This window comes from Sporothrix schenckii (assembly GCF_000961545.1).
Source record: "Sporothrix schenckii 1099-18 chromosome Unknown Cont44, whole genome shotgun sequence".
NCBI classification, from domain to species: Eukaryota; Fungi; Ascomycota; class Sordariomycetes; order Ophiostomatales; family Ophiostomataceae; genus Sporothrix; species Sporothrix schenckii.
This window is the reverse complement of record NW_015971145.1, coordinates 1,573,489-1,587,472: the sequence shown is the minus strand read 5'-3', so window position 1 is coordinate 1,587,472 and position 13,984 is coordinate 1,573,489. Positions and strand designations below refer to the sequence as shown.

General features: G+C 51.9%; 5 protein-coding genes across 5 annotated transcripts; 3 read left to right on the top strand and 2 right to left on the bottom strand.

The window, feature by feature from the left end:
• Positions 1 to 1,519: 1,519 nt before the first annotated feature.
• Positions 1,520 to 1,812, top strand: SPSK_10122 (uncharacterized protein; the record flags this gene model as incomplete). Its single annotated transcript, XM_016736677.1, has 2 exons — positions 1,520 to 1,665; positions 1,692 to 1,812. 2 exons carry the CDS (start codon positions 1,520 to 1,522, stop codon positions 1,810 to 1,812), a joined length of 267 nt encoding a protein of 88 aa, XP_016587238.1.
• Positions 1,813 to 2,193: 381 nt separating this feature from the next.
• On the top strand, positions 2,194 to 2,529 carry SPSK_10079 (uncharacterized protein; the record flags this gene model as incomplete). Its single annotated transcript, XM_016736636.1, has 1 exon — positions 2,194 to 2,529. One exon carries the CDS (start codon positions 2,194 to 2,196, stop codon positions 2,527 to 2,529), a length of 336 nt encoding a protein of 111 aa, XP_016587237.1.
• A 1,931-nt stretch (positions 2,530 to 4,460) lies between these two features.
• Positions 4,461 to 7,827, top strand: SPSK_10850 (protein-serine/threonineeeee kinase; the record flags this gene model as incomplete). Its single annotated transcript, XM_016737109.1, has 2 exons — positions 4,461 to 6,274; positions 6,339 to 7,827. 2 exons carry the CDS (start codon positions 4,461 to 4,463, stop codon positions 7,825 to 7,827), a joined length of 3,303 nt encoding a protein of 1,100 aa, XP_016587236.1.
• Positions 7,828 to 9,528: 1,701 nt separating this feature from the next.
• On the bottom strand, positions 9,529 to 9,927 carry SPSK_10019 (F-type H+-transporting ATPase subunit h; the record flags this gene model as incomplete). The annotated part of the gene is made up of 2 exons (XM_016736582.1): positions 9,529 to 9,803; positions 9,879 to 9,927. 2 exons carry the CDS (start codon positions 9,925 to 9,927, stop codon positions 9,529 to 9,531), a joined length of 324 nt encoding a protein of 107 aa, XP_016587235.1.
• A 1,368-nt stretch (positions 9,928 to 11,295) lies between these two features.
• SPSK_08938 (uncharacterized protein) lies at positions 11,296 to 13,083 on the bottom strand (the record flags this gene model as incomplete). The annotated part of the gene is made up of 3 exons (XM_016735522.1): positions 11,296 to 11,943; positions 12,012 to 12,943; positions 13,032 to 13,083. 3 exons carry the CDS (start codon positions 13,081 to 13,083, stop codon positions 11,296 to 11,298), a joined length of 1,632 nt encoding a protein of 543 aa, XP_016587234.1.
• Positions 13,084 to 13,984: the final 901 nt, after the last annotated feature.

Below are 13,984 nucleotides of genomic sequence, written 5' to 3'. Positions count from 1 at the left end.
TCCACTCATCAATCCTAGTTCTATGCCGTCCACTCTTCAAAACCCCCTAACGGTCTAGACCGGAGCACTAATACGACGCTAAGACATGGCAACTTCGGCAACGAATATAGCGGGATATCCACGAACCCAAGCGCGGCTGCCACATTTAGCACCAAACTGGTTCTCATACAATCTTTCTTTACCCAAAAACAACTTCAAGACGGCATAATTTGGGGGAATAGAAAGGACAAACGGATCGGTATGGCTTCTGTTGTTTTGCAGTACCATAGCCGACTCCGAAAGAGTGTTTTTTTTTTTTGCCACGCGTGTCGCTCTTTCCTCCACCGCCGTGCCTTCTCTAGGAAAAGAACCTGCCGGGACGCCATAAAAACCAAAAATGGAAAGTGCCTTACACAATTTGCGGAACGGTCTGAAGCTACATCGCCAAAATAAGGAAGTACCCAGCAAGTTCGTCCATGGGCTGCTTCTTTCCCTGCCACTCGCCAGATAAGTCTAGGCAAGCGCTGTATGTCGATGCCCCCACCTCGCGATGTAATAGATGGAGAAGTGGCGAGTGGGCGGAGGAGGGGAAGGAGCAGGTCGGTTGCACCCCGCCGAGTCTGCCTGTCATCTGTATGAGAGGCGAAGTGCATCCCCAAGAAACAACAGTGGGCTGGTCAACGTTACGTCGAGGGCAGTGGGCGATGGGTGAACGTGCAGTCGACCAGGCGCAGAAAGCCAGCGCACAGGCAATAATACCACGTAGGATACGGAGTAATATGGGCTGTAATACGTTCAGGCGTTGTGACAAGCAGGTTATGGTGGTTATCGTACGCAGGCGCAACTGCCCCGACACGCTTTTTCGCCTTTCGCCTTGCGGAGCGCGTCGACGCCAAAAGCAGCAGGAGCAAGAACGCATACGACTGTCGCCATTGTTTTCTACAGCACCTTCCCAGCCCTGCTGCTGTATGCAAAACTAAACGTACCCGCTGAGATGCTCTTGCCTCATTTTATCTTTGTTTGACCCCTCCTTCCTTCTTTTGCTTCGTTCCCTTACCTAGATTTATTCTCTTGCTGTTCTGCTTGCATATCGATTGTCACTTTTCTTTTCTTCTCCGCGACGACACGACTGACCACGACGACAAGACGACGACAAACTACGCCGCGCAATCCTCAAACGCCCACCTGTAGGATAGAACTCGAACCGAATCTCGCTTGCCCGAGTCAAAGAACTACTCCGTGCCCTAAGGTCGACCACGCCCTTGGCTCCGTTTGGTTTGATCGCCATCAACACCAAGCCAACAGCCTTCTCGAAAGCGGCACGACGAGACTCCAGCACCCGATCGAGACACCCTAGATTCTAGATCAGAACCCAACCCCGGGTCGAGCCGCTTGGGGAAAGAGAAATCAGACGAAACACGCCCGGCCATTTCACGAGCATTTAAAACACAATCAACAAGTTAAACTACGGCGGCCACATCAGCGAAACGGCTGGAGAGAGACGGAACGTTTGGCATCCTTTCGCCCCAGCTATATCAAAATGACGGGTGCTACAGTGGGCGCCCATGGCGCAGAACACGGCGTTGTCCAAAACAACATCCATGGCGTCCCGCATGGCCCGCATGGCATCACCAACCACAGCCACGACCTGCTGAGACGGGCCACCCAGGCCGTGATGTCGTCGAGGTAAGGAATTTTATTTTATTTTTCAGTTTGGGACCGCTCGTCTCGCCGTTCCCGTTCTTCGTATTGCCCCTTTATTTTGCTATCCCTCTGATCCCCCGCCCCTGTTATAACGGAACACGAGAATCCCAAATACATCCGCTCTTGTGACCAAAGGCTGGGGCCATCTACATTATGTCCAGACCTTCATTTTGTTTTGTGTCGTGGGGCGTGTGCGTCTGCGGTCGAGTGAGCAAGTGGGACTGCACGCCACCGCGGCTGTCCATATACCAGCATTACGTTATCCGATGTCTGCCGCGTCGTCCATCGTCCATGACGTGTATTTGCCGTTTGCCTCTTGGATCATGTGAGCCGTGGTTATGTCTCTTTTACCTCATGCAAGCTGTGGTCATATGCTTGTGCTGTGCCTCTCCCATTTTTTTTTTTCGTGTATCTTATTGGCGTCAGCATGCCGTTCTGAGCTATTCGAGGCCTTGCTTAAGTTTAAGCATAGCGGACAGAACTGGCTACTTTGGCAGCTGGACATGGACCATGTCTTCCAGACTCGTCGCCAAGGCAAGCAGGAAGTTCAAGTACGAGACCCAGAAGCCAGAAGGAGTCAGAGAACTTTCTGAAAAGAGAAGATACGGCCCGCTCCATCTACAAACGTTCGAAGAGGAGAGAGCGGATGGCAGGTGCTGCACGGAATTGGGTTTACGAAGTGACGGAGTGGCTCCACTATTGGCAGGTTTGGCCTGGGTCAGTCGGCTTGGCCAGTCCTTGAGGGAGTCGGCCAGCGCATACGCTGCTTATCAAATACACCAACCTTTTTTTGGCTGGCTGACTGAGCCAGCTGGGACCTTGACTGATGTTACTACATCGTACTGAGGCAGAATTCAGTGCCTCACTACAGTGAGCGAGGCACTGGGGAGGGATTTGCTAAAATTTGTTCTGTCTGAAAGCAAGGTGCTGAGGCCCATGGCTGTACGTCTTGCCGAGTTGCCATTTGCCATCTTCTGCTGTTCAAGGTTTTTACGAGTTTTTTTTGCTCAACACGCCACTGCGCCTTGTTACCCAGTATTACGATTCATTATTGGTCTTATTGCCAATTGGATTGCGAAAGTTGGAGATTTTGCGGGACTCGCTTTTTTTATGGGTCCCAGGCGAGGAAAGTGGTAAAGTGCCGTCCCATGTCCATGTCGCCCCATGTGAAGAGAAAGGCGCAAGTAGTTGCTCACGCCTGCCTTTTGTCTCGAATTTTTGCCTTGTACAACAATCGGCGACTGCAATCCCTCCGTCTTTCAGCCATGCTTAAGTCTGTCATAATCCACCTCAATCCCACGTATCCGGCCACATGGCCTGTGTCAGGTTTGACGGGTTGGTGGGAAATGCGGGCTTGCGGAATTGGCTGACTGGATGGTGCTGGTTGTACATGAGGATGCGTCAAGCATTTCATGGATCAGATGTGATGCCAGGTCAAGCCATACTTCGCAGACCAGTCCAGGCAGAAAGGAGCAAGGGCCAAACAGAGATGGAAGCACCAAGCAAGCCCCAGGGAGAAGCGAAAGAACCCCAGAAGAGCGACAAGGCCGAAGGGAGGCGTCGAGATGCAGGCGAGGGTGCACAGCTTCATCAGCTTCATCAGCTTCAGCTTGCCCAGCCAGACCTCTGCTCCATCCAACATGCTCTGCCTTTTTTGATAGATATTGGTTGTTTTGTTCGTGTTCTTTTCCCATTCGAATGCCTTGCTCTGTCCTCACATTGCCTTGACTTGCACACAAACTTCAAACTCGACTGTCTCTCCGCTCCGTTGTCGCTTCGCGTCATAGACAGTCGTCCGCAGAACACCCCTCCTCTTAGTAGCTCGACGAGCCAAGGGCCCACTTGCGTCTTTTCCGTGGGAACCTTACTCCTCACACCAGTGGCCACCAGCTGTGATTACAGCACCCTTCGTTCCTTCCCCAATCACTTCTGCCCTTCAGGTGCTCCACTAGGCTCAGCCCAGATCCCAAGCGGGCACTTTACGATTACCGCTAAAAAAATCCCTTGTCTGAGCGAATCGCGATTTCCGCCCAGCAGACGCGGCACACTAATACATGTTGCCCGTATTTGAACCTTTGGTGTTTCTGGGCGCTGCTCTTTCCTTTGTTAGCGGCCGCCACGATACACAGTCGTCGAGCCGCAGTGGAAGGAAAGAGCTACCTCCCCAAGCGTGCAAATCACACCCCGAACCTTGTATCCGTCCTTTGCACCTTCCTTTGCCTGCTCTTGCCCTTTCCACCCAATTCTTAGTCGTCATTTTTGTCGCCGTTTTTTGCCCCTCCTTGACTCGGCCACTCCTTCCCAACCGAGCTATTTTTCATTTGTATTCCCGTTTTTTTCCCTCCTATTATTTCACGTCTTTGCGGTCCCGGCCTACCTCCTCTTTCCCTACTTTTCTGTTATTCATCTTGTTCTGGTCCATTCTGCCCATTTTTTGCATCCTGGGGCATTTCTGGCCGTGTTCGATATTTTCACCTCTCGTCATCATTTTCTGTGTCAGCCACTTTGACCTTGACATCGTTTCTCTCCCTTCCTCACACACATCGCGAACCTTGTCTTCAACGGACGAGCATCTTTCAATGACTACTACATAGGCACGCGCTGTTGTGTGCCTATACGTTTTGTCCTTTGACCTTTTTCTTTTCTCTTTTCTCTTTTCTTTCTTCTTTCTTTCTTTGTATTCCCTCTATATTCCCCAGTTCTTTGTATCACCCATTTCTCTTTTCTCGTTCCGTTTCTCTATTTTTGCACTTTCCGACCTGTACCTGCTGCCCAACATGACTCCAACGAATGGAATTGACGAATCCAGCAGGTCTGCTGCGGCCGACGACGACGGCACGGATCAGATCGGCTCAGACACTCCCCGCTCCGGTGTGGCTACACCGCAACCGGACCTCCACGACAAACGTTTGCCAGGCATCATGAGTTACTTCAATCAGGTTCGTCCTGCATCTTTTAAACGCCTGCTCTCAGGCAACTTCACTCTACCCTCGAGACCTTCCTCTGCCTCCTCCAACACCCCCAGCACTGCCAGCACAAGCACTGCCAATTTTGCAATTCCTGCAACCACCCCCAACTCTACCTCCGCACCTGCATATGCCTCTGCGCCGAAAGCCGCCGAAGATGTCTTGCCGAGCATGACGCCGTCACAAACACAGCCGCAACGACCACCATCGCCGACGACAAATCTGCCCCAACCAGAGGATTCGATTACAATTTCAATAGTGACGGCAGCACCGCCCAAGTCTCGGCCACGGCCATCACTTTCCAAGACCACCAACGCCAGTTACTCCCGCAATACCGAGACATCCCCCTCAATACGGGGCGACGCCATGACACAGCAACATTCGAAAACCGAACTTGAAGAGAGCCAGAGCAAGAGTCACAGCGAAAGCTGGCAACTTGACGAACCGCATCCAGAACCATTGCCAAATCCGCCGCCATTACAGCAACCACAGCCGCCACGAGAACAAACGGCGCCCACCGGAGACGAGTCTCTGCCTTCAGAAAGCTTAGCAGCAGCCGCACATTCGTCGTTGCACCCATATCCGACACCGCCAGCGTCCATACGAGGCGCAGTCGGGACTGGAAGCGGTGGTAGCGGGGGAGGAGCGGCAGGGGTAGCAAAGGAAGGCACAGAAGCAGTCTCTACCAAAAACGGCGCCGGGGCACCGGGTGCTGCGGGCAGCACCATTTCCAATCCGTGGGACGTCCCGTGGACTTTTCGTAGCCACAAGAAAAGCGTGTCCGATGTGCTCGAGGCGCGTGGCCGGCAGGAGTCTTCGTCGTCTACTACACCTTTGACCGGCGTTGTCACACCGTCCAGCGTGCTTGCTCGTCACTTTTCTATCCCTTCTATTCCGTCCCTTGCTACTCCTTCCTCCACCTCCACCTCCTCCAATACCCCCGCGTCTACCCGCTCTCCCTCCGTGACCCCAGGCGGTCCGCGTGCCTCCACGGCGCCGGATACGCCAGCTGGTGTTGGATCACCAGTGGCCGACGCGTCTGCGCCCGCTGCTGTCTTGCGTTCCGCGTCTGTGAGCCAACTGAAAAAGCTAACAATGACACGTTTGAAGAGCGGTCAGTCCACACCGACACGGTCGTTATCTGCTGCCCAGTCTCACGCTACCGAGTCTCATGCCAGCCCCGCGCCCACGTCTGTCAACGAGAGTACAGCAACAACCATGAGCCGAGATGGTGACGATAGCAGCCGGAGCCGCGCTGCCTCTATTACTCCGACCTCGCAAGGTGCCCAAGCACCCGCACCCAAGGGCAAGCTCACAATTAAAATCACTGAGGCTCGGGGTCTTCGGCGGACACGCGACCCGTATGTTGTTGCTGTGTTCCAGCGCAGCGAGCTGATTTCTGGCGGCCCCCGCTCCCCCGATGACGGCGAGGACGCGGTGCTCCCCGGTGTGGCTATTAGTAGCATCCCCATCCAGCGTCAAGCAAGCGATAGTGGCCGCCCCATGGCGATTCCTATGCGGAGCCGGCAGAGCAGCAACACAAGCATCACAGACTATGGCGCTTTCCGAAACCGTACCGTGCGGCGGTCGCTCACAAACCCCAAATGGGACGCAGAAGCTGTTTTGTAGGTGCCCTTCATCCGTTCTTCTTGTTTCGTTTTACGAGAAATACTTACCATTTTATGCTAGTGATGTTGTCGACTCCAACATGCTGGTTGATATCTCCGTTTACGACCATGTGCAATCTGGCGAGGAATTCCTGGGCCACGTCGACTTCCAGGCCAACAGCTCGGAGAAGGAAGGTCCTGTCCGCGGCTGGTTCCCTCTGCGCGGTCACGCTGATACCATTGCCGAAAACATACCCACCGGCGAAGTGTATGTCGAAGCTTTCTACCAGCGGACCGAGCGCAAGCACTACGGACCGGACGACTTTGAGATCCTGCGTTTGATCGGCAAAGGCACGTTTGGCCAAGTGTACCAGGTTCGCAAGAAGGACACACACCGGATCTATGCGATGAAGGTACTCTCCAAGAAGAAGATTGTACAGAAGAAGGAGGTTGCCCACACCGTCGGTGAGCGCAACATTCTTGTCCGTACTGCAACGTCGGACTCGCCATTTATCGTCGGTCTCAAGTTCTCGTTCCAGACGCCATCTGACCTGTACCTGGTCACCGACTATATGTCTGGTGGTGAGCTCTTCTGGCACTTGCAGAAGGAGGGCCGTTTCGAGGAGGGCCGTGCCAAGTTCTACATTGCGGAGCTGATTCTGGCAATCGAGCATCTACACAACAACAACATCGTTTACCGTGATCTTAAGCCGGAGAACATTCTGCTGGACGCCAATGGCCACATTGCCCTGTGCGACTTTGGGCTGTCGAAGGCCAACCTGACCAAGAACGACACCACCAACACCTTCTGCGGAACGACCGAATACCTTGCACCGGAAGTCCTGCTGGACGAGGCCGGATACACGAAGATGGTCGATTTCTGGTCGTTGGGTGTGCTCGTGTTCGAAATGTGTTGTGGATGGAGCCCTTTCTATGCCGAGGATACGCAGCAAATGTACAAGAACATTGCTTTTGGCAAGGTCCGGTTCCCGAAGGACACTCTCTCGGCAGAGGGCCGGAGTTTTGTCAAGGGCTTGCTGAACCGCAACCCAAAGCACCGTCTTGGTGCCACCAAAGATGCCGCCGAATTGATGGAACACCCCTTCTTCCGGGACATCGACTGGGACGCACTGTCGAAGAAGCTGATCACGCCGCCTTTCAAGCCGAAATTGAAGTCGGACACGGATGTGTCGTACTTTGACCCCATCTTTACCGACGCCATGGACAAGAGCGGCTCTCTTAACGAGCGCGCCGCTGCTCTGGCCCGTGGTATCGCCACATCCACCCCGCTGTCGCCGTCGATGCAGGCGAACTTCCAGGGCTTCACGTTTGTGGATGAGAGCGCTCTAGAAGACAACATGAGGGGCCGTCCGTCGTACAACAATGACGATTTTGACGATGACATGCACGATGCTGGCAACTCGTACCACAATTCACATGGTGGTCACAAGGACGACGAGTGGGACGATATCAACGACATCGATCCGAGAAATGCTAACCGCATGAGCGGCATCGTTCGGACAACAACAAACGACGAACACATGTTTGGGGATACTCACTTTGACATGTAGTCATATCTCGCAACCTATCAGACCAGTCTATTTCCATGCTCCATTCCACCGTCTATGCTCTATAAAACCAACTCTCACTAATGTGTCCATACTGCTCTTTTTGGGTATAGCCGCCTTTTACTGCCGCCTAATATCTACCACCCTCCCGATCACCAACCCTCAAAAATCCTACAAAAAAAGAAGAAAAATGTCTTCTATAACCCGACATCCTTATATTGCCCCTCACCTTCTTTTTCTTTCTCTTTTTTGTTCTATATGACGACATTTTACGTGGCCACTTATCTTTCTATTTCCCAATTACCGCCCATTGATCGCTACACGGTCTTTGACTCGAATTGTATTTCGGTATTGCATTTACGGATGGGGATAGGCGGACGTCTTCTACTTTTTTACTTTTACTGTACATGTGTCTTTACTTTCCTCGATCCATATATCTGCAGTACTGTGCATTATACACATACACACAAAGAGGGGGGCATCTTTGGAGACGAAACAATCTTGATTTTTTATTTTAAAAAAATCCAAATGCAAAAACCGGCCCGGGTTGGCGGTCTAATGGCGTTTTTATGGTGGCTTAGGGTTGGGTGGTTAGGATCATAATTTATCGACATAATCTACTTGTGGTTGGCCTTGTCCTTTCTGCTTATTTCTCTTTCCGAGTAATTACTGTCCTCATTTCCCCCTCGCTCACATTACTGTAATTGCTCTGACCTCTGCTTGGCCTGGTCTGTCTTTCGTGTCGTCTTCGGTGCCATTCCCGTTTGTTTCGTGTCGAAATAGTGTTTGATATAAAGTGCCTTTTCTTCGGGTAGTGATGAGGAAGCCATGTGTTGCGGAGGAAGCAAAATTGAAAGAAGAATGATGGTGAGAGGGATAAAGAGACGATAGGGAATATGTCTGGTTAATAATGATAGGAACATACTGATACATAGATGATCACAGGTAACTTGATATTAGGCATTGAGTCTGGTCAAGCCTGTGAATTATTTATATTAGCACGACAATATTTTCCTGGGTTTATTTAAATAATACAACGATTCACCATTCATTCCCGCCCATGACGTGTTGACGACGTTCCAGTTCTTGATCTCTCAGATTTAAAGATGTGCAGGTACAGAGCCCAGCCCGGCTTGAGTACATAAAAAGTGAGTAAGAACAAAAAATGCTTTCAGGAAATGAGCAGAGTGTAGAGAGATTGGCACTGATTTCGAATTAACGAAAATGCTCAGCCAAATGGTAAACGAAAAAGTAGAGTAAAAAAATGATAAAATTTATACACGGGGGCGTTTCTTTCTCCGCTATGACTTTTTATGATTATTCTTCGCGTCGTCTTTGTTTTCAAATGTGTTTGCGTCAGATGCCAACCACCCACCATTCTCATTCTCACACAAAAAAGGCCCACGAATACACATGTCCTTTTTAGTTCCTCATTCTTCTCCTTCTCCTCGCAAACCGTTCCTGAAAGTTATCAAAGAGTATCCTAGGTCCGGTTTCGTTTTGTCTGTTTTTCATAAGGTTGGTTGTTTCGAATGTGCCCATAGATGAAGGAAGAGCGCGGTATTGTTGATTATCTCTCACAAAAAAATTAGAGAGTTGGTAAGTTGAGGGGGTGGGCGGAAACGATCCCTTTCTCTTCGTTCTCGCTCAAGCAAGAAAATGTGGCTTGGCTAAAGGGCGGGCAATGGAGACAAGACGGGTGCTTTAATGGTGAGCGTCATCCTCATCCTCCTCCTCGACGAGCCAGTCCTCAACGGGGGCGGCCGATGCCTCGCCGTCAGCGGCGACCTCCTGGCCCTCGACCTCGACGGCCATCGACTCGTACTCCTGCAGGCTGCTAGCGAGGTCGGCCTCCTCAGGCGACCGCGGGGCGCTGGGCAAGGAGAAGGTGGAGACCTGGCCCTGGGCGTCCTCCGGCTTGACGGCGGGGACCTTGTAGGCCTTGAGCTCCTTCAGATAGAGCTCCTGGACAAAGTCGGCTGGAAGGAAGATAAGAGTTAGCAGAGGCTAGGAACCGCGTGTACCTTTGATGATTGAGCTGAGAGAGTGCTTACCACGACGAGAGACTGTGGGAACAATGAACGTCCGCATTTGTGTGGTCATCGCTGTCCGCGTAACGGCAGCAAATGCCCGGCGGGGCTGCAAAAAGACTATCGTCAGCATGAACGTCCTGTGACGAGTGCATATTCCCATCACTGCTTCCTAGAAAGCATGCCAATCCAACTTTTACAACCGCTTCGTCTTCTTGATTCGCTGCCTCCGTCGCTTCCGTCGTTCCCGTCGATTGCTGTCGGCATGCTTGGTCGAACGTATTTCGCTCAGGTGGTTTTTCCTCGAATCTTGAGCGTTGTCGTCCGTTCCTTAGCAGGTTATCCGAAGCTCAGGGCGCTCGTGCCGTTTCGACATTCGAGATGAATTGTCGGGGGCGGGTGTGTGCTCCATTGTCAATGGCAACAAAAACGTGTCTGCTCACCCCTTTGCTTGGAAGCTCGGAGAAAGCAAAGCCCACATCACCAGTCCAGCAAATCGCAACCACTTTCATTTCCCCAGTCCAAAATCAACTCTGATCCGATGCGCGATTTCGTTTCCTCGACTCGCAAAACTCGTTGTCTTCGCGATTGTTGGTGTCTTTCGTGTCATCGTGTCGTGATGTCGTCGTGTCGTAGTGCCGTCGTGGGTGCGTAATCGAAGAGGGGGAAACCGGCAAGCCGATACAGAAGAGCGATTTTTACCTCCGCCAGAAAAAGAGAAGCAGAAAAACTTACCGCAACGCGAGCCAGAGACTGAAGCATGGTGAATATGCTGTGTAAAAAGAAGAACGCGAAAAGGCGAAACGAAAAACTCGACAAGTTTGATGCCGAGAAGTGTCGTCGGGGGGTGTGGGGGGTGGTGAGGTAAGTCGGTGAAGTTGAGCGAAGAAGTTAAAGTTGGTGATTTGATTTGATTCTTTACTCGGAATCCTTGGGGCAAAGAGAGGAGAATGGGTGAGCGGGAAAAAAGGCGTTAGGGAAAAGCAGGAATTGGGGCCTGGCTGGGTCGGGAAAGCGAGGTGAAAAAAACTGGCACCACGCGCAAGCCACTCCCAGCCTCAATTTTGGCCAGTTCTGGGTGGTTGATTTTATCCCCTCGTAAAAGCTGTTAGCTAGCTCCACTATTCGGCTATTCCAATGCCCAACAACAGTTTTCCGTCAGGGCTCGTGATCTGTCACGTGGTATTTTATTCAAGACTGCAAGACACTATTGACATCGACATATCTTCACGTCCATGCTTTACAACACTTCTGCAACCCTTTTGCATATTGACCTCACGCGCAGTATAATCCAAAAACCTTCGTTTGCAATGTACATAATATATATGTGTGACTCTAAAGGGGCACAAATTAAAGGGTATCGTTCCCGAGTACCCCCATCGCCTTATCGAGTTCCAAATCATGACGTATACCACTCACCTTTCAGTCTGCACTGAAACTATCAAGCATACCTTTGCTCCTCTCTCCTCATGCGATTCCGGTAGCCGCCATTTCTGTCCTCATTTGGCCGTCTAGCTGCGTTTGGCTGCTGCGCACGCATTGGCGGCAGCGATGGCGACACAGAGGTGCCGTTGTTGTCAGCACTGCTCGCCTGGGAGTAGTGGGTACTGCTCTCATTCCTAGCGGCTGCTGGACCCTTGTTCCGCCAATCGTTTTGTTGCTGCGGCGCCGGCTGCTGGTAGTCACCGTCCGGGTGGTAGGCCATATCCGGCTCGGGTCCGTCATAGCGACGGCCATTGCCAGAGACAGGCACACTGCGGTCGACGTTCTTGTCGCGTGAAGGCGCCAAAACGAACGAACCGACACCCTTTGCAGCCACATAGGCAAGGAAAATGACCCCGGCCGCCACCGAGTAGCCAATCATAACGGACTTGGATGCCATCGCCAGCTGCAAACCTAACCCGCCGTTGACGATACCCATAATCATGAGAATACGGCCTAGCCAGATGTGAATGTGGCCCACAACGCCCCGGCCCTGGTTCTTGGTAAAGTGGCGGTGGTGCAGCAGGCCCAGCATTGGCTGGAATGCCATTGTAGCAACAACAACGGCCCCGAGGACCGTATGGGGGCGCGCTTCGCTGACATGCAACTAGGAAAGTAGCAAAGAATCAGTACGCAATTCTCAGCATGGGAAACTGTCACAGCATTAAAACTCACCAGTCCTCGCTGCTGGGCTGCAATGATACCCAGGGCAAAGCCAGCCCACATCAAAAGATAGGCAATACCCTGCCAGGCACCGTGCAACAACCACTTCCCCAAAAGCGGCATGAGCGCCGAACCCAGCGGATAGAGCACGACCATGACCAGGGCCATGATGACAGCATGCGCAGTCAAGATCGCGGCGCTAGGGGCAGACGACGAGACATCCGTGGCGCCATTGTTGGAGGACGAGCCACCACCACTGTTCCCGCCTCCGTTTCCACTGCCCGTCCCACCACCCGTTCCACTACCCGAGCCACTACCCGAGCCGCTACCCGAGCCGCTACCGCTACCGCTACCGCTACCAGTGCCACTGCCACTTCCGCCGCTGCTCGAAGAAACAAACGGGTTGCTGTCGCTGTTGATGGTGGCCTTTGTCAAGTCCAACTTGTACTGAGCCGTGTTGTCGTGCACGGTGAGGGCAGCGTTCTTGTTTGTTGTGGCCAGGGAGCTGCCAGCGCGCCAGGCGCCTATCCATGGCGCATTGGTACTCGTGACGGACAGTTGCCCACTGGAGCCCCATGATTCACAGTTAGAGCACATGACGTTGGCGGTCATAGTGTTACCAGACACGCCGCTGCCGGCTAGCAGGGTGAGTTTCGCAGCGTTGCTGCTCGTGTCCTGTGATGGCGGTGTGTGAAATGTACCTGCACGGGGTGAGATCGTAACGTTGCCCTTGCCGTCCTGGTACATGACAAACATGTTGGAGCCGGACATCATAGTGCCTGTGCCAAGGGCGACCCATTGGTACGACGTTGGTGCGGAGATGCTAAAGTAGATGTTACCGGTCCCCTTACTGGCTGTCGATTCCGGTATGCCAATGCCGTAGCAGACGTTTGTGGCCCCGGAAGGGCAGTATGTAGTGACTGCTTGAGCACCCGCGACTAGGGCTAAATGCAATAGTTAGTTTACTGTTTTGACTTGCATCTATCGTATCTGTATCCAATGTGGACGACTTCATTATTTTGTTCCACTTACAAAGAAGCGCAACCAGAGACGAGCGACGCCTTAAATGTGTCTGACTCGTCATTGTGTATGTTTCTCCGCGTGTCTTTGGTCTTGTGTGTAACCAAGTATGTAACTCGGTTGTTGGTGTTTGGTACTTTGAACGGGCGTGAAGGACAAAAAGATGAGGAACACGTCCAGGTGAAATGCGTGTGATGAATTTTTCAAGGGGCTGCCGTGTTTAAATAGAAATTATGTGCTCGTCTTTTGGCACGGCTAAGTCGTCCAGTAGCGAGCGTGAGATAAGAGACCCTGGGAAACCAAAGGAATGATGAGAGAAACACAACACACTGTGTATGCGCAACTGCAAGTCTGGTTTGTGTTTCGTGGGATCGCTTGTGTTTGTGTCTGTTTGTGTCTGTTTGTGTGTATATGTGCGTTCTTGTAAGGTCAAATGCTGTGTATATAAAGTAAACAGATCGAGCACCTGAGAAACCGAGTTGTTATGTCGAAGGTTGAGAGGAAAATAAATATGCACGAAGGGAGAATTTGCTGTCAACCGGCAATGAGAAAGGAGGGACAGTTAATTAAACGGTAAAAGTGATCGATGTTGTTTTGACGTATTACCCAGTAGGCGTGCAAGGAGATTGAGAGATGGCCAAATCAAAATCACATATCCGGGACGGCTGGTAGGTTAACAATGGTCAGCATGACAGAATTTCCCGTAGAATCAGAGGAGGGAGACAAAGAGTTGTTATAATGACGAGGAAAGATGGGGGACAAGTTGAGCGGCGAATAACAAGACATTATTGAAGCCATAAAAGCTGGACAAGGGTCAAAGACAAGGGTCAATGTACCAACCAGATGTGAATTATGAATAAGCCGTCAAACTGGTGCAGCTCAGCGTCTGTGTACCCGCCGGGATAACAAGAGGAGCCGAGCACAATGATACCGCGCGTTATGTGTGCAGTGCCATTCCGTGTGCC